The 27,750-nt window shown below is 35.6% G+C and overlaps 1 protein-coding gene across 3 annotated transcripts; it reads left to right on the forward strand.

Annotated features, from left to right (window-relative positions):
- The first annotated feature begins 233 nt into the window (after positions 1–233).
- LOC113228028 (maternal protein tudor-like) lies at positions 234–27,635 on the forward strand. Of its 3 annotated transcripts, none has more exons than XM_026461166.1 (12): positions 234–2,284; positions 2,364–2,564; positions 6,071–6,246; positions 13,615–13,707; positions 14,838–14,984; positions 15,786–15,938; positions 18,829–19,784; positions 19,855–20,003; positions 21,981–22,142; positions 22,365–22,531; positions 23,760–23,995; positions 24,080–27,635. In XM_026461166.1, exons 1-12 carry the CDS (start codon positions 386–388, stop codon positions 26,947–26,949), a joined length of 7,209 nt encoding a protein of 2,402 aa, XP_026316951.1. In that variant the 5' UTR covers positions 234–385; the 3' UTR covers positions 26,950–27,635. The 3 variants fall into 3 exon arrangements, with proteins under 3 accessions (XP_026316951.1, XP_026316952.1, XP_026316953.1); XM_026461168.1 differs by having other exon boundaries at positions 844–972; positions 2,394–2,564; positions 24,080–27,631; XM_026461167.1 differs by lacking the exon at positions 15,786–15,938.
- Positions 27,636–27,750: the final 115 nt, after the last annotated feature.

Raw genomic sequence — 27,750 nt, forward strand, 5'->3', positions numbered from 1 at the left:
TACAAAAAAATATATTTATTCTGTATCTATGATTCTAATCAATACTCGCATCCACACTAGTAGGAAACGCGTTCCATAAACTTCAAAAGCTGAAGTGAAGAATGAAGGATTGAAGTAGTAGCAAAAATGAGACAGTGCTATTCCAGTGAGATGTCCCCTGTCCCCTCCATGTCCGAAGCATAGACAAATTATTTCTTTTTTAATTCTCTTTGCTATGCAATGGACGAAGCGCCATGTTTGCTGAAAACACGGAAAAGAAAGCGGCATTCTTTTATAAATAAGTTTAGTAGAAGTTCGTGGTAGAGAACATTTCCTTTGGATAAAAGTTATGTGAGTTGATATTGGCTTTTTCTTACCATTTTGACGACTTTAAAAAGTTACCTCAATGGCTTTGCCAAATGAAATTTCAAGATCTTTTCGCCTCTACGTGACCCATGTTGATGGCGAGGGTCATTTTCTGAAGATCAGTGGACAGCTAGATCAGCCATCATGTTTAATGATAGAAAGTTTATTCAAGACAGCGAACGAAAACTTGGAAAAAGGGATCGGTGCTGTCCATCCGGCAGCTATTCACGAAGGCATTATTTGTGCCGCCAAATACAAAGACGGCGTTTACTACAGAGCCAAGATCATAAACACGGCTAATCTCGCCACTGGCCAAGTTGGAGTGCACTTTATCGACTTTGGGAACAAAGACATCATTTCATTGAGCACTATCAGATTCCTGGACAACTATGACCCGTTGTTCCTGCAGCTGCGGGGCCAAGCCTCCGACTACTATTTGTCTCGAGTTATGCACCCTTCAGGCAGATGGGAAGAACCACTTCTGCTGAAACTACAAAGCCAGCTTTGTTATTCTGAGTACCCTGCAACTATTGAGGCTACCACTCGAACTTTGCCTGTAATTTCCATTCAGTTCAAAGGTACTGATCTCTCGTCACATCTTGTGGCAAACAGATTTTTCATTGCAATACCTCTAGCAAAACAGGAGGTTTTACTGATGCAGTTATCTGGGGAGAATCAACAGGTTTCAAATTGGCAGCCTAATTATGGAAGTGAGTCGTCTTATTTAGAACATGTACCATTTTTGATCAACCAGAATTTTCCATCTAATCCTGCATCAGCTATGCGTTTACAACAGAATGTCTCATTGCCATTTAATGGAAGTGTGCCTCCACCTTCCTTGATCAGCCAAAGGCTGCTAGTCAACAAAGCATCCAGAAATCCAGTGAATCTCAAACCTAGTCGTCAGCCTCAACAAGTGCCCCCAGCCCATCCTGCACAATTACCAGGCACACCACCTCCTTTAACTCCAGTAAGTGTAAATAAGCCACCTTCTCCTAAAAAATCAACTACTTACAAGAGCAGACTTTTAGAAGTGGGTTCCCAACACAAAGTCTTTGTCTCATTTGCTGAAGAAGGACCTGAATTATTTGCTGTTCAGCTGGTGACTGATGCCAAGAAGCTTCAAGATATGATGGATGATATAAACAGAAGACCACATAGTAGTCTTGCTGAGCCTCCAATGATAGGGACAGTGTGCCTTGGAAGAATGTCGGGAGACAGGATAATTTGCAGAGCCATAGTAATGAACCTGTCTGGATCACAATGCAAACTGTTCTTTGTGGACTTTGGGGACACAGAAATGGTTTCGTACTATGACATTTTTGATATCCCTGAAGAATTTGTAAAACCAAATGTTTTTGCCATGAGATTCTGTCTGTCTGGAGTGAAGAAACTGGAGAAGGGTCCTCATTTGAATGAGGCGTTTAAGCAACTTGTGAATGGAAAAGTTCTAACCCTGAGGGTGGTGGCACCAGAGGGGCCTCCACTAATACAATATGGAGAGTTGTACATGGACAACAAGAATGTGTTAGATCTGCTTCTTGCAAATATGAAAGACAAACTGCAGTTTAAGTGGTTGGAGATGCTGCCACTGGGAAGCAAGAAGTCAGTCTTGGTTTCTTACGTAGACAGTTGTGTGAATTTTTTTGTCCAATTGTCTGAGAACATAGACAAATTGAATGCTGTGATGGAGGCAGTGAAGGCACACTGTGAGAGTAGCTCATCTCCTGGTGAATTACCAATGGGTGCGGCATGCTGTGCGCGGTTCCCTGATGACACCAACTGGTACCGCGCACGAGTCATAGACACTAGACGGAATAAAATAATTGTTGCCTATGTTGACTATGGCAATGAACAAGAAGTTGATGTGTCAGATTTGAGGACTATTACACCAGAATTGATGAGACTGCCTGCTCAAGCCTTGAAATGTGCCTTAAAAGTAAGTGTATCTACTATTTTTTTTATTAATAAGAAAGTTAATATACATAGGTCTTTACATATTGTTTTTGTTATATCAGGGATATGAAAGCAAACCAGTAGAAAGTAAGACCTCTAATCAGCTAGAAATGCTTGCTCTGGAGAAAACCTTGATGGCTAATATTGTTGGTGTATTATCCAATGACACAATGTTGGTATCCTTGGTGGACGACACAGTCAATCCCCCTCTTGATGTGGCCAGGAGAATGACTCAACTCTCACAACCTAGAAGCAACATTGAGGTAATTAGAAGTCTAATTTTTATCTTTGATTTTTATTTAGATCTCAAAATTCAAACAGCAAAATATTCAATGAAGGTAGAAAATATATTAAATAGAATTGTAATTTTGAAAAAATGGATTAAGAATAAAAAGACTTATTCATGGCTAACAACACATAAATAAACACTTTTATAGTTAACAAGAAAGTAAAAATTAAAAGTAGGTAGGGAATAAAACTAAAAACTTAACATGAAAAGTAAACAATACATAAATAAATTACTTTGAACAATGTGCTGCTACTCACACTGCTGTCATACTGGACATGGACGCTGATCCGCCGACACTTCCTCATATGTTCCATTGTCGACCAAGTCCAAGGAAACATATCTGTAAATGAGAGTTAAAGAACCTTAAGTACCAAACAGTTTTTTTTTACTACTAATGATGATAAAAATTAATGCTTTTACGATTCCGTTATTGTTACTATTCTAAAGCAATGTTTGTAAAAACATTTAAGTTCTAAAATGTGGACTTCATTTCTTTTACCCCACACCTACTGAAATATGGGTCCATCTACAATGGGAATAAGTACCTGAAGTATTTGAATTTGTGAAAGTACTTCATTAGATTTACAAAGAAACGTATTATAGATATATAAAGCACATAATAAACTTAAGGAAGATTGAATTGCTGCTAATTACGAATAAAAATTGTGTTCAGTAATTGTGATCTGAACTCAGTCTTAGAAAACAATTTGTAACTGTTCTGAAGGCACTATATTTTGTAATAAGAGGATCGAGTTTCTACAACACAGACCCTGTTTGCTAATCCATACTTAACTGCAATATAGTACAATAGTAATTACTGCATGTTTGACTCATGTTGCCTATTAAATTTTGTGTCTCTTTACCATATTCAATTGGTGTTTGACTTTAATACTAGCCTAATATCACGAAAATCCAGAATCGCTGTAACACACCAATACAGGGGGCAATAATACGCTTCAACAATATTGTGGAATACAAAAGAATTCGTGATGCTAAACACCTTCAGACAGAAAAAAAAAATGTTGCTATCGACACTGCCTGTATAGAGTGTGTTTTTTGAAATGGGACCCTATTGCGAAATCCGTAACTATAGGACATACAAATAAACTGTCTTAGGAACCGTTAACTCTTTTTTGTGATAACAATTGTGGTGTAGTAAATTTTTTGGTCAAGTGTGAATTGTCGATAAAAATTAATAAAATTGATTATTATTTTTTTAGTGTTGATCAACCTGAGTTGATGAAACTGATTTCATGTATGGATCATTTCATTGTATTGCATATTTGAAGAAAAAAAAAATCAGCTTGCTGTCCTGCTTTTTTCTGCAATGAATGATTTCCTTTTTAACTCCCTACGCAAAAAGACAGGTGTTTTGAAGCATTTGTCTGTGTATTTGTATGTCTGTCTGTGGCATTTTGAAAACGGGAGTTTTTAAAAATTTTATTTAATATGGAATTCTTAGGTTTTCGCACTTGTTACACATAGGAATTGAAACTATGTTTCCAGATTTAAATCATTTTAAAATTGATTTTTTCAAACAAACCAATGTTTTGGGCCTTCATAGGTCCCATGGTCAATGTTGACTTTTTTCCTTTTTATTTACTATTAAATTTAATTAAGTTTTATATGTTACTGAATATGTAAAAAAATCTAAATTAAAATAAATAATTAGGCTACATTTTTATTGATTGGATAGTAAAAGTTACCCAACAAATGCTGAAGACAGGCACTGGGAGAAATTGCCAATTATTTATGAGACCAATCATCTATATCTTTTACATCTAGATAAAACATATACAATGTGTAAATGGAACATAAAAGGTGGTATCTGAGCAACACGCGATTGTATTCATTCGCGTGCATTATTTTTTGTTATTGCTGAATGATGCATCTATAAATTTTATATGCACACTTAAAAACTTTCATTTGATAATACAATTTGTTCAGCCGGCACCAATAGTAGTTGAACAAAATCTTAAATGGCAAAATAACTTGAGTTTAAACTTGATAATTTGAAATGTCTACATTTCAATATATTTAATTTTGGGTTAGTGACGGAATTAAGTTTGATACTTGATTATCTGAAGCATTTAATTTTGATTATTGTACTCTTGACTCTTTACGTGTCAGAATTATTCGCATGATACACGATTAGGTTATCTTTGTTACGAAAAGGCGAACTAATCTATGATTTTGAAAATGTCACCAAAAAAACCTGCCGTTACAAGTTGATTAAATTAAATTTGATTATGCGTATCTATTACTAGACTAGCTGTGTCTTTGTAACTGTAGAATTCTTATTTACTGGTTATAATGCGCGAAAAAAATTTTGCTTTTGCGAGAAACATTGCATTAAAATTTTTACAAATTTTTCATCGGGGAGTGGACATTTTGTTTCGCAATTTTAAATTTAATTATTCTGCTTAAGTTTTTGTTTATGATTGAGCACAACCATCAGCTTAAATACGGTCGAATCTTTTTATTACGTCTCCATCGCAACTTTTTGCTGTAGAGTTTTCCGTCTACGATGGCATACAAGCACATTTTGCCCGCCTCGTCCAATCATAGCATTAACGTCGTGTTAAAATCTGTTCATATCACGGATTTGTGTATTAAACTGGACCGCGCACTACGTTAATAAAACGAGCCGAGTGAGAGGCTTCAAAGTAGTAATGCATCTGTTTCTAATAGGGTGTTTATTCTTGTTTCAGCCAGCCATATTGTTTGTAACTTTTTAATTTTTCCAGTAAATGTGGCCGAAATGGTGGGAATACAAAATAGTATATTTATTTGATATGCTACTTCATAATAGAAGGTTTTATTGTTGATATTTTTTTTGTATTATCACAGTAAAAGCATATTACCTTTAACCTAATATTATTTAAGCAAAACTTTGAAAAGATAATGGACTAGACACTACCTAAGATGATTTTATTTAGCGTTGCCAACTTGTTAGCCAAGGACAGACCACTACTTCGAGCTATCTCACGTGGCTCTGTTTTTTACTTTTACTTAAATTAAACTTTAACATAACCCAATAAGGTGTAAATTTGTAATATTGGTATATCGAAGAACGCGATCCAGTTTATGAAATATATAAATCCGTGGTTCATATATGGTTTTTATTTTTATAAGTATCTTTATTTCAGAAAACAGAATCCACAAATGTGTTACATACATTTTTACTTTTTTTTTAAACTATTTACTTTAAACTATTCTAAATTTTAGCTTCATTAGAAAACACTATATTGATAAAATCTAAACAAATTAATGAAAATACTACCTAATCAAACAATTATATACAAAATCTTCGCGGCACTACATGTGGGCTCTGACAAAACCGATTGAAACCACCCAACATTGAGTGTACCAAAACCGACTCAGGGACTAAGTATGTTAGTAAAAATAACATTAAAGTTTTGGTGCTTTTCAGCAAAAATGAGGATTTAAAAAATTTAATACTGTTCATTTCTCTGTTAGCCAAAAGCAACGACCCCAGTGCGCAAAGAAGCGCCAGAGTCGTTCAGCTCACCAGAAGGCAGTGAGGATAGCCGCAAAAAGAGTTTCCGACGGGAGAAGAGCTTCAAAGACGATCGCCGGCCACCGCGTGATGGCGCTGATGATTTTGGGCAGAGAGGAAGTAGTTTCCGAAGCAGGTCAGTTAAATAACCTGTTGTCATATTTCAGGTTTACTGAATTTCTTGTATGTACATGGAGAACGTAAATGGTTTTTTTTATAATATTAAGTCACGGGACAGAGACAAGTCGTGCGCCTAATTGTAAGCTACACGCCTGTCCATAATAGTTGCAATGCCCCTCAGACCTTTAAATCGCAAAGATCTGAGGGGTACTGCCACTGGGCCCGTCGCCTTGAGACATAAGTTGACAAGTCTCATGTGCCTGTAATTTCTCCAGCACCCTTACCCTTCAAAACTGGAACACAGTAATGCTGACATTACTGCTTGGCGGCAGAAATAAGTAAGGTGGCAGTTCTACCCTGGACGAACTCTTTCACGAGGAGCTCTACTGCTACTTAATTCGATGAAAATGAAATGTGACAGTTGTGGAATAACATAAAAAGACATTATATTTATCAACAAACAACTAAAATTACTTAGTCTTAATCTGTACATGCTGTTTTTCGGTAATGGTTTGACAAGATCAATTTTGCCCACTTTCTAGTGGCTTATTTTGCTGTAATTGCTTACAGCGAGTACAGTTATTCATCTAACATATCCACCACGCCCTCATCACTGTACCCCTTGTAATGTCTTTATAAAATAGCGGTCTCTCTCAAAAAACCAGCAGCGTCTCTCTAAAAAAAAATAGCGGCCTCTCTCAAAAACATGTAATTCATCACGAAGATGATAAAAAGTTATTGAGGCGTACCTGACACGCAAAGCCGACGGATCGTATACCGGGCCGATGTTGTTTACTTATTGTTTTAACCAAAAGACAGTTTGGTATCTTATTAACTATAAAATTTAGCACAATATTGGATACATCTATGCATTTAAAGAATAGTGGTTCTAGCTATGTAATAAGACTAATGATCTAATCTCGTTTGAACCACTATTCTTTAAAATCAACAAAAAAGAAATGCTGCAATTGTAAGTTAAATTCGTGCAGTTAACGCCTGTCGAGAAATCGAATTAATTGAAAATTGCCCTGATTTTTTTATCTATTGTACTGGTACTTGGTGTCACGGGCCAGTGTCCGCAACTTGACGTCAAGGCGCCTATTTTTTTTGTATTATTGCCAGGAATATACGCTGAGTATATTTACCTAAACTTCAAGTACGATACATAGAATGGGTAGTACCTCCCTCTGAAATATCAGAATAATGAAAAATAAAAGGCATAAAATTGAAAACAAAATGCTGCCGTCCACTAACTAAAACGTGGTTTAGTGACAAATGGTCAAATATCCGTTCTATATAGCAAAACATAGAGCAAAAAATTATCTTTTAAAAACAGTTAAAACTAGTTAATGTGTTCGACTTATCGGAACGATCTATAGCTGAAATATCATTAAACATTTTCAATTGTCTAAAACTGTGTTATGGTTTTTTGTGACATCTCAAAAAATATTTTTACTCTTAGCCGCGTTTTTGTCAGCGGATGGCAGAATAGTTCTGCCCTTGGAAGAAAGAAAAGCACAAGTAACATTTTTTTTTAAATTGAGTGGCATATATATTCGGTATCGGGCAGAATTAATTTTTACTTACAATTAGGAAACTTCTAAATTCACTACTGTGTAGTAACTAGTTACACAGGAAAAATGTAGAACAAAATAGACTAATCTTAAGATTCCAGGGTGAGGTATTATCAACTCTATAGTGTTTAGGAAGTTTATCTTGCCTATTCAGCTCGCTGATTATTACAATATGCGTACACAAGGTATTTATTCAATTGTATATACATATATAATATAACATACCTATCAGTGGCGAGGCGTGAAAATTTTCTTTGGTAAAGCCGAAGCTTTAACTTTATGAAGACACAAAAAACCCTTTTTTTATTTTTTATTTATTGTATTTATTACATTTAAAAGTATTAAAAAACAAAACATTCCAGTATAACATAAACTTAACTAAGTTTTTCTGTATACCGCTCATTCGTCGTACAAAAATATTTCTATGTGTAGTGTGCGCGTTCGTACTCCTTCGTGTTGACATTTCGTGGTGTGCGTGAGTTCGGTAATATAGGGTGTCAATAAACTTAAAATTTTGTACATCCTGCTGTTGAACACGGATATAATATACTAATTGTAGTATAATATAATATAATACAATAAAAAAATAAGTGTAATAAAAACTTTTTCGTAAGTATTATATGGAGTTAGTATGCATAATATTGTTAATTAAAGTTGAATAGTATAATATTTATTGCATATTAATATAATTACTTTTAATATACATTATCATTATTATATATATTATTACGTATTTTTTTCTAAAAAGTACTTTTTTAATCTAGGTTTGATATTTTTATAATTTAATGATACTTTTATTTCTTCAGGAATTTCGTTGATTAAACAAGGTATTATATGTTTTAAACTATTTTTACCATAATTATTTCGATAAGGCGGTATCTTCAATTTATTATTATAGACATTTCGCGTCTTTATTTCACCACTGTAGGTAGTTTGTAAACTTTTATCAAAAAAGTGTTCAACTAGTAGCATGTATTTTAATTTTTCATGTATAGGGAGTAATTTACAGTGATGGAACAGATCGCGGTAATCGTCCTTGTATTTCAATTTAATTTTAGCGGGTACTATAGTTTTTAATATTCTTCATTGCATATCGGAAATTTTATCGAGGTGACTTTTGCAAGTTCGGCCGTAGCTGGTAAGACCATATCCGATGATCGATTCCCCGAGTGATATGTACAGGTTGCGCAAAGTAGGGTAAGGTACTTTATTTTTTATTATTGTAAATTTCGCAAGAATAGATTTTAATTTATTACAAACCGTATCTATGTGTTCTGTCCATTTCATGCGATTATCTACTACAAGTCCTAGATAAATTTGACTATACACTAGTGCTATACAAGGGCATGTGCATGATCGTCAAGTTTTGTTTAATGAGTGTAGACACTTGTGTTCATGTGCAATGAGTTTAAGTTCTATACTTGTTTTCCGATTTTGTGATGAACTCACATACACAAGCTTAGTCTTATTGGCATTAAACACCAAACCAGAGTCATGTGACCATTCCATTAAGCTAGTGAAATCTGTTTGTAAATTTTTAAGAGCTTCATCAAGATCATTGTGAGCAGATACAAGGCACGTGTCACCAGCGAATTGATATATTTCACATTTCCTTATCACATTAGTGACGTTATTAACATATGTCAAATATTGCAAGGGTCCAAGAACTGAACCCTGTGCCGTGGCATAGTTGGCCCACATTCTGTCACTCAAAGTTTCGCCTACTTTTACACAGTAGGAGCGTTGTCTAAGATAATCTTTGCACCAACCAAGCAGAGAGCCTCTCACACCGCAGTCATCCAGTCTCTCAATGAGCACATCATGTCTAATTGTATCAAATGCTTTACTGTAGTCTATAAATACAACTAGTACTTGTTTTTTGTCATTAAGTTTGTCATTAAACTTACTTTAACAAAAATTTCTTTTCCCGTTAAAAAGGCGCCTTGACGACACTTAAATGCAACACTTATTAGCAGTTCACTTCATTTCACATGTTAACTTATTCTGCACATAAAATAACTATAGTTTTTAAGGTAATTTACTACATTTTATGCAGCCAGTTTCAATACGAAAGTTTGTTAGTAAACAAACCACAGACAAACAAACTTATGAATGCTAAGTGTTGCTATTTTAATTACCTACTAATTACCTTGTACATACATTCTTTACGTAGCCCTATTAGAAAGAAACACCCAAATAGATATAGATACACATGTAACACTATTTATCGTTAAGATTTACAAAATGGAAATTAACCATATTTTGTATAAATTTGCCATTATATTAATATAACGAAATTAATATTATTATATTAATTTTGTTATATTATTTTAAGAAAATTTTACATCTGGCAACGATTCTGAGATTAAAACAAATTAAACAATAGTTTGTTGGAATAAGGTGTAAATTTACGTGGACGCTATTTGACTAGAAGCCGATTAATTTCGGCTTCTCGGCCGCCATTTCTTTAGATGTTTTATAGCGGATTTTTGCTAATATGTGCGTGTGTTTTGATGGAAGCGCGTAAATTTCATGAATGAAATAGAACTCGTAGGTCCACCGGATTACCTCGCGCTGATTGGTTGAGATGCATCGGGACAAGTTATTACCTAAGCGTTTAATAGTGAATATTTTGGATATGTTTTTAAAGTGGTGGGGTATGCGCGCTGTTCAGTACAATTTTTTGGTAATACACGGAACTTTTAGGCAAGCCGGTGGGAATCGTGTTATGTGGCCGCCTCGCCACTGATACCTATACAATGTAAACTGGTCTACGGCAAGTATTCTATAAGTATTCGTCTCTGACACGCCCCCTACAAGATAAATGACGCAATAAAAAAAAATTTTAAGTTATAAATAGTAAACTTGCAGGCAATATATCTTGTATTCAAATCATAGAACCTGATTTGCTAAACCTTCCAAGTGATTGATGTGGCAAAAACTTAAGGTGGCTGCACATGGTGTATGATTACCAGAGACATCTCGCGCAGCGCCGTATCACACGCCAGTAGTGACTCGGGTGTGAGTCGCGAGTTCGACTCTGGTTTGAGCTGCTATGCTTCCCGCGGCGCCTTTAGGCCTTTTTTTTTAAACCAAGTAACGAGACGAATAAGTCGTACGCCTGGTAGTACGCGACACTCCTGTTATTAACAGTTGCAGTGCCGCCCAGAGCTTTAAATCTTAAAGATCTGAAGGGCACTGCCACTGCGCCCATTACCCTGACACAAGTTCAAAAGTCCCATGTGCCTGTAATTTCACCAGCACTTTTACCGTTCAAAACCGAAACGCAGTAATGCTCACATTACTTCTTGGCGGCAGAAATTGGTAAGGTAAGGTACTTCCCTGGTCGAACTCTTTCACAAGGGGCTCAACTGCAACTCATGTTATCGTCACATGGCGGATCCGACCCAGCCCTTAAAAGCGAGTCCGCGCCGGCTACACTCTTCCCACGGCACGTTGGTACGGTGCGAAACACAAAACCACGCAACGTGAGAAGCCACCTATCCAGAGGTACATAGGCCTATTTGAAGTGAATAAACGAATTTGAATGTGATACATTATTATTGTATTATTTTAAACACGAACAAAATACAGGTCACAGTGTCGATTTGTTCTTTTTATCGCATCGATGGCATACTCCATAATGCTTACCATCGTGGTGAAAGAATTTGCCAATCGGCGTTAGGTACTCACCGATTGTTGCCCAGGATGCGTCAGACACACAAGAAAGAATATGATATGTCGTGCGGAGAGGCTCCTTTCGTACACCAGAGAGTCGTTAGTTTTTTTACAAAAGCTAGTAATTGTAATTCTACGCCAATAAATTTCACTCTGAATTCAAATATTTGTATTCACACGTGGACGATTACGAATTACGAACTCCTGCTCAGTAGTCAAGAGGTATGTAATTTTTCTGAGTTTTACGCTCACCGCACCTTTAAAAAATGATAACGCACACACTCAACATTGCCCCGGGAAACTACTAGGGAAACCCTGTGTCGCTAGTGCCATGGACACACACATAGACAACCACAAATTACACCCAAACTCCACGAGAGAAACAAATGTAGGCCATACGATTATTTCTCCCGGCCCGGGTATCGAACCTGGAACCTCTGCGTGGCGGTCCAGCATAGAACCGTTCGGCCACGCAGGCAGATAAAAATATAACGAAAGATATGATTTTTTCAAATAAAGCGGAAAATTTTTATATGAATGCGGCATTGAGTATTTTCTGGTTATATACTCGATGGAATGAGGTAATTAAATATTAAGTTTTTTTTTGTCGAATATTTAATTAAATAATTGATAACCGTCTTTCTCACTTAACAATAGTCCAACTTATGTCAAAAAACGAAACCGGGATTTTTAAAGTATTGCTTTAAAAATCCCGGTTGCACAGACTATGCTCATTTAATATACTCGTGTACAGCTCGGACACTTTTTAGTGCGGACCCGACATACATTTATCGGTATGTTATTATTATATGTTAATGTATATACCGCTAAATTTGAGTGCGATATTTTCATTATAATGTTCACTGATCATAGGAATAATATTGCCTGGATCCGAATCACTTCATTTAATTTTATGTACATTTTTATGTACATAAAAATAAGAGCTTAGAGGAATTTTTTAGACGATGACAACTAAGCTATAACATTTTTTTAACTAAAAAAACTTTTGCCTTTGTCGAAGTTAAAAGGAGAATAGCCAATACCTTTTAAAATTTTTTAATATTACTTACATATGTACCATCACGCGTACCTTTCACTGAGGTAGGCAGATACTAGCGACCACCACCTTCTACGCGCCTAACATGCCTCTTTGAATTCCTAATTTGATTTTTTTCATTAAATTGAAATAGCCCCCTATGTTTCCATTTCCGTCATGCATTACTAAAAGAGAGTTGCTTTATTGATACCGTTACTTGTTACCATATTTTAATATGGTGAAAGAATTATCGCCATAGAGCTGTTCGCTGTTATTGCATTCATACGCGTGATTTTTATTCCTCTAATGCGTTTATTGAACATTAAATATTTTGGTGAGAAAGTTGACTGTGTTCTAACTAGTGGAGACAATTTTCGGATCAAAATTGTTAGGAGCAAGGCTTGATTCCTGAGATACTAGTTTAAAGGCTGAAATCTCATATTTTTGTACTACCTTGAAATGTATTGTACCTAATAGTGTGACCCTGTTTTGTACTTCGCACATGAAACCAAACACTGTCATAACTCAAAATTGTGATATTGAGAAAACACAATATGAAAATTCAATAAAAGAAATACTGAATGGATCTTATTGACAATAATGTCATTATTTTTATTTATACATAATACTTAATTATCCATTTATAAACGAATATGTGTATTGCGTTCCATTTAGTTTTTTTTTCCACAATTTTGAGTTACGACAGTATTTCGTTTTGTGTGCGACATGTACGAAACAAATACATTTTATTATTATTACACACGAGCCTCAAATATTTCGTGCTCTTAAAATACACTGTCAATCATAGATTAAGAATGAGATTCCAAACGATATCACGCTCACTAAATCCAATGCTCAATTTTTTTGTTCGCACAAAAAGCATAATAATAGTGCTGCTCTGAGTCATGGTTGCTCTGGCCTTCATGGGGTCTTTGAACTCAATCTGACGAGAAAATTACACTTTTAACTGTGATTTAGAACTGTAACATGCATAGACATCGAAGGTATTAGTTATAAATCATTATTATAATAAGAAGTATATTGAACTAGCGTTACAAAAGGAATGTGTATTGAAGTGTTGTGTATGTGTTGACAGAGAAAATAAGGAACCTTTCGAGCGATCGGGGCCAGGTCGGCATAGCGACAAGTTTGCCGGCAGACCCGACCCACGATCTGATAGAGGCGAAAGGTAGTTACAGAAATATTTATTTTGTGTTGTAATCTAGATATCGTCTGTTTAAAGGTACAACTATATAAGTGACATTTTAAACAAAAAGTCTTTAATTTGTATGTATTTAATAAGTGAAATTTAATAACAAAAAAGCTATAAACTTAATAACAGTTTTATCAGCAGAAAGATGGTGATTTTCTAACAATATGTTCATAATTTGAAGATTTTTTGTGGAAAATGTCACTTCTGTGGTTTTATCTTTAATTAAGCAGACGATATTAAGAATTATGAAAGTCGGTAGCAAGAGTCAGTAATTACCACTGCAAGTGTTATTGGGTAATCTTCAGGTTAGTTTTCTCTATCTAATTTCGGTGGCGATTTTTATTATATAAGTATTCGAGTATATTATCATAAAATTTTAAATAATATTTCACGATACTACACTCGAATATTATGTAATACTTCGTGATAATGTTTAAAATTTTTTTTAATAAATTTAATTAATAAAAATTGCCACCAACATTATGTAGAGAAAACTAACCTCAAAATTACCCATTTAATTGTCATAGATTGTTTCATGCAATACAAGAAGTTTACTACTATTAGTTTACTATTATTTGTGAACCGATTTTGATGATTCTTTTTTTTGTAGGAAACAGGGCAACTCCGTATTAGTCCCATTTAAATTTGAAGAAAATATTCCACCTCTAAAAATTGTAAACTAGAGTATGAATCTGGGTTTTTACACTTTCTGGTAACCGATTTCAATCAAACTTGGCAAATAGATGGCATTCCACGAACTTTTGAGTTTGTGGTTTTTCATAAAAAAAGTCATGATTATAACTAGACGTGAAAATTCATTTTAATGGCGATTAACAATTTTTCTGCTTGAAAATTTACCCAACTATTAACTAGCTATTGATAGCTCATTTTTTATAAAAAAAAAATAGACATTGTCGCCCTTTCTTCCCCGAAATATCGATGTACCTACTATGTCAATAAAACTTTGCAGAGCGCTGGTTAAAAATGTCGGTCATGCAATGTTACTCATTGTCCAATTTAGTAGGGACCCTACAGAATAGGTTTTTTTAATAATAATAATAATTGTACAGCAAACACGGATTGTATCATTCTATTATATTCATTAGGCGTGGAGGACCAAAACCAAGAGAGAACCCTCCTGGAGCGCCAGCAGTGGCCGCCTGCGATGATGAATGGGAAGAGTCCACTGTCTCACAACCCCCACCAAGGTCAAACTTCAGAGACAATCGGGACAATAACCGGGACAACAATAGGTACATAGAACTTCCATTACACTTAATTCTTGAACAGGTACTAATAATGCAGTAGGTATTTGTATATGAAATAAAAAAAAAATCGCATTCTCTAGGAAGTATGGCATAAGTGAATTTACGTCAAAAATATTCATTGCTCCATTGCATACAGAAAAATATAACTTTCATCCTCCTCAATTCTTGTAACTCTGTCGCCATATTAATCGATAGAGTTACAAGAATTTAAGAGGATGTAGGTTATATTTTTCATTATTAGGTTATTTTTCTGTATCCAATGGAGCAATGAACATTTTTGACGAAACTTCACTTATGCCATTCTTCCATGAGGAATGTGAATTGATTGTGAAATTATGCCCATATCATAACTAACGTATTCGACATTTTTAGCGAAATTGCGTTTATAACATCTTATTATCTGGAATCTGCGTTATGTGATCTTCAACCCACCCTAAAGGGTTTTTATATCTTATTTAGTTTCAGTTTTATTATTAAGCAGCGTAATTGACATTTTTCAAACAAAATATAAAAATAAAGTTTTTTTTGTTGAGCAAATATGTCGGCAAGTTACGAAAATGCGTTAGTTATGACAAGGAAGCTCTTTAAAAAGAAGTTTGAATTCCTTTAAAACGAGTCATTTTTTTGGCAACAAACCTTTGTTTCTCCATATCTTATGGAATTATCCAATACTCTAATTTCGTCGTCCCAACAATCTAGCGTTTAAAATCTTCCAAAATAACGTCCAGCGTTATTGGCCTTAAACGTAGAGAAGCTAAAAAATGACAATAACCAATGGTTTAACAGAAGAAAACCTAGAGAACATCAAGGCACTCGCCCTAACTGGAAAGGCAAAGACTCGAGCGGAGTCGGCAAGCGTCTAAAGCAGGCGGCCGAGGCCGCTTCCTTGGACACACAGAACATTCACAAGGGCTACTCTATCCAGGATCGATTGAAACGGTACCGTGGTGGTGTTTCGGCTTAGCTAGATGGACCTTATTAATGCTTTTATTTTATCATGATCATCAACCTATTATAAATCCCACTGCTGACCCGTTTAGCTCTTGCAGGTAGTCTTGAACTTGAAATAAATATTGTAAATGATAAATGTGTGCAATTGTTTATTAACAAAGAGCAACCCCTACAGTTTCTTGCACATACTTCTCGGGAGAATCATCCTTACGAATGAACAGTAGAGTTTAATCACACAAACAAGTGTAAAATAAATAATCAATGCTTACCAATTCGGGTCTCAGTGAGACCAATAGAATAGAATTCATTTATTACAACGCCAGAACCATTGACTTACAATTATATGGACGTCGGGTCCGCGCTAAAAAGTGTCCGCACTTGTAAGGCGCTAAAATCGTATACAGAGCGCCAAACTCCGCTTTGGTCTTCATTTGTTCGACTGTCAGCGCGATACTGCGATGACATTACAATTTAAATTTCGAATAGGTTGACTTGGGACATTTTTTTCGTGGTTTTTGTATTAGACCCGTCGTCCATTTATTTGTAATTCAATGGCCAGAACACAAAAATATATAGAAAGTAATAAAAAAAAAACAATGCAAAACAAAATAAAATAAAAAATGCACCAAACATATCAAATTTTAAACAGTCAAATAATTTTTGTGTGCGGCTGTGGCGTATGTAAAAGGATCCACTCAACTAATGTCACAGCCGAGTAAAAACTGTGATGCTGATTTTCAGTGGACCCTTAAAATATAGAAAATTACTTTTGGAATTTCATTGCTCTGGTATTCATAGTACAGGGAATTCCCTAGTTTGTTCATCACGATGTTTTACCTTCTCTTTCTTCTTCTCAATCTTTGGCGACAGAGATTCAAACCGCCAACTTCTCAATTCAAATTCAATTCAATTCAAAATTCATTTATTCACTAGATAATAATTTTACAATGTCCGATGTTGGGGCTACTTGTAAGTAAAATTTACTTGTGTTAGAAGCCCAATTAAGAAGCAACCGTTTTCTCTTTCGGCTACGACCCCTCTTTTATTTTGACTACACTGTGATGCTATTTGTTAGTATTTGTGATTTATTTCTTGTAACATGTATTCATCTATTTTATCTATTACGATTACGCCATGTAGATGTCGAAAATAGTTTTATCTGTTGATGACATATTTGAATTGACAAGTTTTATCTGTATCGTATGTTATAAATATGTCGTCCTCTTTAGCATGAATTGACCTAACTTACAATTTTGGTGGGAAAAAGTTTTTACATATTTCGATTCAGGATTTCATGTTTATAAATAATTTATTTTCGTCCATTTTGTAAGTTATAGAGATTAATGTGAAAATGAGGCGATATGTGACCCCATGAAGAGCAGTCGACGGTTCGAATCTTTGTGGCGGCATGTACCTATGACTTGAAATTTGTGAGTTACGTACATTCGTGAATATTTCGTAGTTTACCTCTGAAGGAAAACATTGTGATGAAATCCTTGGAAGACATGCGAGATTTCCAACCGCTCCTTGAATGAGACCCCTGCCCAGCAGTGGGAGGTATAACGGGTCGATTATGATAGTAACGTTCAGTCACGATACCTAACATATAATTTACAAAAGTTGTAATATTGTAAATTACATTTTTGCTCATGTTAATAAAAATATAAAATTAAACAATTATAGCATACCTAAATTACAAGTTAGCAACTAGGTTATCAATATAACACGCGAGCAACAATTACTATGTACTCGTACATGATAATTAAGCATTAATAGTCGAATCAGCGATGCACTGGTTTCCTCGCCCTATTTGCTTTTCACGCTTAGTTTGCTGCACTACATAATATATCGACTGTTCTCTATACAATGCGAGCTCTTTTTCTCGTGTTTTTTATTACATACGTTCCCGATGCACGGTTTCAAGGATTTTTTTATGTTGATATTTCCATTTCAGCGCTGGATGATTCACACTTTCGCTCACTTGATTGGTCCGTTTTTTTTGGTTGTTTGGCTCGTCTTCATTTGTTTGCTTGGTGTGGCGTGTTTTGTTTCTTCTGAATTAAACATCATTTTAGGCATTTTTTCACTGATCGATACCTAACAACAAAAAAGGTGTGAGGCGGTTTTCGATAGACCGGAAATGCTCCAAATATTTATTTATTTAGTATATATACCATGTAGTCATAAAATCGTAAGCTATTCGTTTGCGTATTATTTACATCTAAGATTCCGCATAATGTCAGTTTCTGCTAAAACAGAATAATTTATTGACATTAAAGAACCGTAAAAAGATAGAAAAAAACCTTGTTGATGAGAGGACTGATTGGATATAACTATATTTTCGGATCTAAGTCACGTATATTTGTTTTTTCAAACCAAGTAACGTTTCGGGCTCTTTACAGATCCCATGGTCTCTCATGGTGACTGACTGAGTCAGAATAGATCCGAAAAAAAAAATGATTTCATTTTCAATGCAACAATCGCGTATACCTAAGAACTCTAGGGGACTGATGATTTGATAAAACATGCCACAATAGCTAAGTCTAGCTGCTTCCTGCCACACATAAGATTCATTTAAATAAGTGATTAGAACTCAGGATTGTGTATAGCTGTGACAACATTAAACCGAATCGATAATCGATAAAATCGGCACGATAAATCAGTATCGGTCAGTGAAGGAACACACTATAATATATCAGTCAATTTCTGTATTCACTGATTTGTTATAAATAACATACTGTCTTGCACAAACTCATATCATATTGTTGTTAAAAGTTTCTTATAATACTTACATATTTTCTATATCAATTCATTGTATATTTTTCCATCATTTAGTATTTTAGTACCTCGTGTTATATAGGACTTTTACAATTTACAGCGACAACAAATCCAATCAGCCCAGTGATGGCGAATATAAGCGGAATGACGAATGGGGCAACAGGAGCGGTCGTCCAGACCGCAGAGACAACCGCGGCGACAGGCGGGACAACTGGGGAGACAAAGAGAATTTCCAGAAGCGAGAATTTCGGGACAATAACCGGGAACGAGGAGACAGGACAAAAAGCAACTTCACCCCTAGAGAACGGGCTGAACGATCTTTCGGGTCGGACAGTGATAAGAAATCGGAGACAAACTTCCGCTCTCAAGAAGGTGGTGGCAGCGCCGGACGCGCCCCGCCATACAAAAGCCGAAGCAAGTTCACACAAGTTCAGTATAAAGAACTATCGGACCCTGTTCCATTGGAATCAGAATTCCAGGAACCAACAATCGAAAACGGGGCACAACACGAGGTTTCCGTTACCTGGATAATATCTCCAGAAAGTTTCTACACGCAAATCTTATCGTTACAACAGAAATTCGTCGACATGATGCATATAATACCAGAACTCTACAAAGGAGTCAAGTCATATACTGGAATAGTGCCCGTTGGTGCTTCTGTGCTAGCGCGATACCCTGCTGATGGAGTTTTGTACAGAGCTACAGTGGTATCAGTGCAGCCGTTTTCCAAATTCATCGTTCGATACGTGGATTTCGGCAATAAGCAACTGGTGGATGCCAAAGATATATGGCAATTGGATAGGCAGCTTATGGATTTGCCGAAAATGGCTGTCCATTGTTCTTTACTTGGAGTGGCGCCTAAAGATGGCGAGTGGAAAGCCAGCCCTGATGTGGATCTTTGTTTCAACGCTCCGCGGTATCAGTGCGTGTTCCAAGAGTACGTCGAGTCTCATTGGAAGGTCTCACTGTGGAATAATGGCGTCAACGTCGCTGACACGTTGATTGAGAAACAGCTCGCTGTCATGTCTGAGCATCAGTCGTCTGTAGCGTTGAAAGGTTGCTGTTTTTACATTATTGCTTTTTTATTTTCAATCCGATTGGTAGCACTAAAAACTCATTGTTCCAGATGAGGCGATCGACCTAACAATCATAGTGGGCCAACAGATTCTCTGCAAAGTGACCCACGTCGAATCCTATGAGAAATTCTATGTACAACTTGATTTGGACAAAGCGGAGTTGGTCGAAAAGGCCATTGCTAGCTTTGATACATCTAAGGTAAGTAAACTTCTATACTAAACGTAAACTAGGATGATCCCCGTGACATTTCATTTGACGTTTATCATAGGGATAAGGTAAAGGTTAATGTATTTGATTTTCGAAGAAAGTTTGTCTCATATAGTTTTATTTTTCTGACGCATTCTGAATGATATATAGACTAGTGAAGTGTTTTGTATTATATTGAAGGCATAAAACACTCCACTATAATTCCAATGCAATTTTAAGGGATCATTTATCGTATCAAAAAGTCGTAACATTGATATGTTAATTCATTACCTACGATTAAAATTCATACTTTGAGAATGAATACCCGCACTATACACTTAATTACATTTTCGAAACCTGTTTATCGATATAGCTCTTGGTACTTGGCAACTCGATATACTTCATCTCTAGCAAATGCAGTGTAATGAAGTAACCTTTGCACATTGTCGCAAAAAAATTATTTTAAATTATAGTCCATTTCAATAGGAATGATTCCGGTGACGTTTGAAATTTGAAGTTTCAGAGATGTAGTGATGTAAAATCGCATGGAAAAAAATCGATATAAATATCTTATCGAGATAATTTGTAACGAAGAGAGAATCGATTTACAGAAAATAATTTAAGAACAAGTAATGACAAAGTAATGGTGTATATATCTGTGGATAAATTTTTCGTTTTACACATTAAGTACTTAGGGTAATTTATGTTGTGTCTATCCCTAAAAACTACACAACCAAACAAAAAGTCAACAATAAAGCATAAAATCAACACAAACGAAACGGAATTTGAAAAATTACTCCAAAAAGATCACGCAAAGTTAAAAAACAACATAAAACCCTCTAACAAGGTATGTTAATGCCTCTTATTGACGCGAGTGATACAAAAGCCGATTCGATTTATCGATTCTATGGTGTAAGTCTCTATGGACAAATAATCCGTTTTACGCATGAAGCAGTTGGGGTAACTTATATTTGTTATTTCATTTTCTATCTACATAATATACCACAAATTTGACTTAAAAGTACATCTACAACAAATATTGTTTGATTTTGGTACATTATAACAAATTTGATATTTATTTTTGTAACCTGGTTAACAGATTAGTTATAAATCGTATTGCGTGCAACGTAAAAATTAAAATAAATAAATAAATAAATAAAATTGTTTATTCAGTAACATAATGTACAGAGAAAACTAAAGACTACTTATGCGATTTAATGTAAAAATAACACAAGTACCTGAACTAGGAAATTCCTGTATTTCAGGTAAAAAGTACTACTAATTATAAACGTGGATACTATTAATATTATAAATACTTTTTAGGAGAATCTTATGAAATAAAATTAAACAGTTAAACAATAAATTGCCAATCAAAAAAATGTACACTTAAACAAGACAACATTTATTTTACGATAATAAATAAATTCTCTGTATCCTCATATTAGAAGTGTCACAGAACTCATCCCTATTGAAATGTACTATAATTTAAAAAAAAGGAAATGTTTTTCCGCTCATTTCTTACAAATAAATATTGATTTGGCGTTAATTTTACTTTAGTATATTTACTTAAACAAAGGCTATTCATTTCCTTTTAAATGGCTTACAAAAATAGTTTATGGAGTACGTAAATTAGTGCACGTTGTTACAAGGTTACATTGTGTAGATTTTTATGAACTGTCACAGAGATCATTCTAGATTGTTTTAGTCTACGTAAGATGAAATGTGGTCTGGCGGTGGCAGGCGCCAATCACAATGTTTTTAAAAGTATGTAATAATGATAAACGAAACTGTTACATAGTCAAGAAATATTAGCTATTCATGTTAGTGACTTCTATCAAATTTACGATCCTCAGCGCAATTCTTCCATTTTAGAACGAAATTCATCTCTATTTTTCTACATTATCTCATCCGTTTCAATATGCTACTATCAACGATTAGCAAAAAAAAATGTGTTTGATGAACTAAGAATGCTACTTTCCGAATTCACAGTTAACACCTTTAGCGCCAGAGAGTCTGATGGAAGGCGTGCACTGCACAGTGAAGCACGAAGACAAGATATACCGCGCCATCTTGGAAGACGTATCTGACACGCAGAATGTACGTGCTGTACTTCCAGATTACGGCTTTACAATTACTACGCCTGTCGCTAATGTTAGTAACTTCATTAATGTTATTTCTATAATATATTTATTTCACAATGTGATAATTCACATGTAATGGTCATAATGAATAATTTGAAGTACAAAACGGTAAATAAAATTTTCGTGTGTTTAAGAATAATTTTATTCTAAAATGAATAAGTATACATTATAAATAGTAGTAAGTCATTAATATTTGAAAACAGACATACTTACATTAATAATCATATTTCAGCTAATGATCCTGCCAACGGAGTTAAGCGTGTACTATTACCAATCACTGGAATGTTCTTTAAACAACTACACCGCAGAATCTAACACGCTGATGACGCTCGAAAAAATGAAACAATGTCTCTTGAATAACAAATTCATTATCTACATAAATTATGTTGAAGGAATAAGGTAATTTTTATAAAATATTTTATAACAAAATATAAAAAAGAATTATCTAAAAGTATTAATACAAAGATCGAACAGTCAGAAAAAATTCCTTAAATCCAGCCGGATTCGAACCGACGTCTTCTAGCGTACCGTGACAGACGCTATACCAACTAAGCCACGGAACGACCCAGCGGACCTCATGAATTTTTCTTTGTGCTTGTTGTCGTCTCTTTGTATTTGGTTTTCCAACGACTTTTTAGTCGATGTAGATGGCGATCTATGAGAAATCTATGAAAGTTTTATCACCGATGTCGCTATTCACTGTATTTTAAATTTTTGTTGAAATGATATTTAATTACTTTTAGTGAAATTACTCCACTATAGTCCATCTGTTTAGGTACTTAAATAAATGTAAACAATCTTGAGATGTCTATTTAATGAAATATACATTTATAAAATGATTTTCCCTTACCTTCAAATACAAAATACAAATACTTAGCTTCATATGAAATTGCATGCCTATTTTTATACCTATTGATTTGTAAAGCATGTGTTTCAATAAAAAGATGTATCAAGATTGTTTACATTTAGTTAAGTACCTAAACAAATGGACTATAGTTTGTTATGAGTATTAATACAAAGATCGAACACTCAGAAAAAATTCGTTCGATCCGGCCGGATTCGGACCGACGTCTTCTAGCATACCGTGCCAGACGTTATAACAACTAAGACACGGAACGAAACTTTGTGAAGGTATCTAACTGGGTGTTAAAACTTTCATCGATTTCTCATAGATGGCGCTACGACTAAAAGTCGTTGAAAAACCAAATACATGACACGACAATAAGCACATAAAAAAATTCGTGAGTTCTGCTGGTTCGTTCCGTGGCTTAGTTGGTATAGCGTTTGGCACGCTATGCTAGAAGACGTCGGTTCGAATCCGGCCGGATCGAAGGAATTTTTTCTGACTGTTCGATCTTTGTATTAATACTTATAACAAACTAGTGGAGTAATTTTACTAAAAATAATTGAATATCAATTCAATAAAAATTTAAAAGAATTATCTACATTTGCTCTCGTATTGTCTACATTACTGTACACGCCAACCTGTACTTGTCCCCCTGGCGTGAAGGAAAGGGGTGTTAAGGTCATCCATTAACCACTACTCCCATAGGGTTAATTCACATGTCATTCACTTCACCGTCAAAGCAAGCGATAGTTGGTAATGTAAATAACCTAATTATTTCAGCTTGATGTCAACCCTTTACGACGTCGCAACAGGAAAAAAGATAGCTATATTCGAACCGGACGAAGGCGCGTACGATGAAGTTGTCCCGCTGTGCACTCGCGCTGTCTTCAATTACAACTTCGGAATGGCGTACATCTCACACTCTGAGGACCTAAACGAGATTTACTTGCAAAAGTCTACTGATAGCGACAGACTTGCTCAACTTTTAGAGAGCTTGTTCCAATTCTATGAAGAAGGTATGAAACCTAAAACAGGAATTGACTCGTATTTTGTGATGTCAAATTAATCCTATAGTCTAATACGGGTATTTCAATTCGCAGGTACTCCAGAAGCCATGTCTACTTTCGAAGTAGACGCACTATGTGCAGCCAAATCATCAGACGGCAACTGGTACCGAGCTACTATTCTCAGTGTAGAAGAAAGTGAGGTCAAAGTGCAGTTCTCAGATTATGGTAACTCTGAAAGCGTCGCCAAAGACTCTGTGAAACAACTTGACCTCACGTTTTATGAAACGTGCTCCCTGGCGCTCGTTGCCGGACTGGGCCTTGTAGCTTTGCAGGATAATACACTGACGAAACTCATGGAATGGACTACGGATAAAGAAGTCCAGGTGACACTTGCTTTAGGCTCTGACGGGTGGCTCGCCAGCTTGCACTTAGATGGCGTTGATCTTGCCATGAAGCTGGTCAACGAAAAGTTAGCCACGCCTCAGGTAGGCTCCAACGAAGACCAAAAGGTTGAAGCTTCTGTTGAAGAACCACTTTCCTTACCACCAGGATCGACTCAAGTTTATATCAGCCACATTGATACACCAGGCCACTTCTGGCTACAAATGGCTGATAAAGTTGACACAATCGAAGAAATTCAAGCAGAATTACAAGCCAACGCTGGCAACTACCCAGATATTGAAAATCGTGATATGGGCACATTGTGTATCGCTAAATACCTTGCTGATGACCAGTGGTACCGTGCTGTAATACTGGACTCAGACTCTGATATCACTACCGTTCGCTTTACAGATTACGGCAACACAGATGTCTTGGATAATCAGCCCGGTTTAATTAAGACAATACCTAACCATTTGAAAGAAATTGAAAGCTACGCATTGAAGTCGAGCGTCAATGCTGTTCCGACAGGCACAGGCGAATGGTCCGAATCTGCTTCGGAATATTTCACTCAACTCGTCGGCGACTTATCATTGCCTGTTGATGCTTTGATAGTTCTGAAAGATGTCACGACTTACGTAGATATTTTTGTAAATGGTCAGAATATCACAGACAAATTGGTATCAGAAGGACATGCTACGAAAACAGAAGAAACTGAATGTGGGGATTTGCCGTCCTGCTTTGCTAGTCATATTAACTCGCCATCTGAATTTTGGATCCAATTAGAATCAGCGGCGCCTGAACTACAAGCGATGGAAAGTGCCATGGTTGACGCAGAAAACTTCCCCGAACTTACAGAAAAAGAGGAGGGTGTAATATGCGCAGCAAAATACCCAGAAGATGGCGCCTGGTATAGAGCGCAAGTTATAGTAGACGGATCCGAAGGCACAGAAGTCTTATTCATGGACTACGGTAACGCATCCATCGCGAATGAGTTACGAAGCCTTCCAAGTGAGCTCAAAATGAAACCTGCTTTATCCAGAAAATGTGCCTTACAAAAACCACGCGACGTCAAATCTTGGTCGCGCAAATCTGAAATCAAATTTAACGAATTGGCAGCTGAAGGTGCAACTATTTTTAATGTTCAGTTCATTGCGTCTGGCGACATCTCCATTGTGGAGTTACATCTTGATGGCAAATCTGTAACTGAGGAATTGGTGTGCCTTTGTGAAGACCATCCATCTACCGAAAGACCAACACCTGTTGGTCAAGACTTACTCAGCAGCGGGAAAATCTGTTACGTGAATTCTGTCGATGAATTTTACGTGCAACTTGACGACAATGTGGCTGATGTAGATAAGATCATAGACAGGCTAAGCGGCGCAGCAGATTTTGAATCTGCAATGGAACTGAAAGTTGGGTCACTGTGTGCCGCGTTTTGGGAGGACGACGAACAATGGTATAGATCGAAAATATTAGAATTTTGTGATGTCGGCTATCATGTTTTATTCATTGATTATGGTAATAAAGCTAAAGCCCAGGAATTTAGACAACTCCCTGAAGACCTAATCGCCATAGAACCAGCAGCTAAGTGCTGCCGCTTTGCAGGCTTGGAGGACAACACTGTCAAAGAGAGTGCCAAAGCGAAACTAGATGATTTGGCTGCTGATTCTTCCTCTACATTCCAAATAGAATTTTTAGATAGTACTAAAGAACCAGCACTTGTTAAATTATACTTAAACGGGAAAGATGTTGTGTCAATTATAACCTCAGATGAAACATCTGAGCAAGTCGCAAATGAATCTGGTGAGCCTATTTCAGATTCCACTGTTCAGCAACTAATTACTGAGCAAGTTGAGAAACTAATTACTGAACAAGTTACAAAAACAGACGTTGATTCTACCCCACCAACTGAACCGGAAACCATTGAAGCTAATGTCGAGGTCGAAAAATCTTCTGATATTACAGAGGCTCCCATCTCTGTTGACACGAACAGTGCCACTGAAGAAGCGTGCAATTTAGTCAGTGGAGACCATGAACCAAAATCATCTGTCCTTGAGACATCTATTGAAAAAGCAGAAGTTACTGCTACCCCCTCTGAGAAAGACACTGAAAACGAAGAACCCGACCATTATGAAAGTGCTAATGAAGAACTGAATACATCACAACCGGAACTCAATGAAAGTGTGGAGAGCAGTAACACTGTCATTGAAAACAAGTCGTTTGATAGTAAAGCTGATAATTCTAGTGACGACATTTTAGAAGATGCAAAAGATGAGACACCAATTTCACCGGATAAAAATCTATCATCGGAAACTCTCGAAAATTCTCACGATACCATAAAAACCCCAGATCGAGATGATTCTAAAGATTCTTTTAACACCGACACAGGTTACACAAGCGATCATGATAAAATGTCGCCAATGAAAGACGAGGATTCAACGGTGAAAGATTTAGAAACACCTAAAAAAGAACTAGTATCGGACCAGACAGTCACAGAAAAGGTAGAAGAAGAAATCGCTGTAAGAGTCAACTCACCTGAAAAAGATGTAAATAAATCCGCAATTGAATCAGTGAAAGAGTGAATAAAATGTGATTTTCCTTATTTTGTATTATAAAAATCGCATTGGACTTTATTGCAAAGCAATACCTTTTGTGATGATACTTATACTTCTTTATTTGCCGTTAATATTAACTTTTGTTTAATCTTATCTTTTAAATATGTTTTAGCGTGTTTAGAGAAATCATTTGACTGAATACGTAGTATTATAAATTGTGATATTGGAGGTGGTTTCTCTTTTCACTATGAAGCATTTGTGACGTTTTACACTTTTATATTAAGTTAGTCTTGTGTTTAATGTGAGTTAAGTTTTGTGCGCGATAATCTAAATTAAGAGTGAAACCATGTCCCGTGCTACAAATTTCAAGACAATGCAGTTTAGAATCAAAAGATAGTGTCACATTTTTTCCATATCCAGTTAATTGCCAAACAGTGTGTATGTTGTATTTCAGTGTCGTCCTAACGAATACTTAATTTATTTTGTTAATTTTTTTGTTTTAGGTAGGATTTTTATTTGTTATTCTAAAACAAATAACATATTTTACCTTCTACGTAACAATGAACAATATTAAAGAAAACTCAAGAAAAAAATCACTTCAGAATGAAAATAGTACATAAGCTATGGGAATATTTCAGACAAATGGGCTCTTTCTTTCCCTTATTCACATGTTACAGTTAGTCACTATGTTACACGACCGATTATTTTTTCCACACAAATTAGTTATGTTTGTGAAATGTTTATTTTGTTTTTAGAAATATAAAGTTCTGTATAATATATAAGGAATTTCATTTACTTTTTTTAGTTCAAAAATAGGTGAAGTATTCA

The sequence above is a fragment of the Hyposmocoma kahamanoa genome, unplaced genomic scaffold (assembly GCF_003589595.1).
Source record: "Hyposmocoma kahamanoa isolate Upper Pololo Valley unplaced genomic scaffold, ASM358959v1 220, whole genome shotgun sequence".
Taxonomy (NCBI): domain Eukaryota; kingdom Metazoa; phylum Arthropoda; class Insecta; order Lepidoptera; family Cosmopterigidae; genus Hyposmocoma; species Hyposmocoma kahamanoa.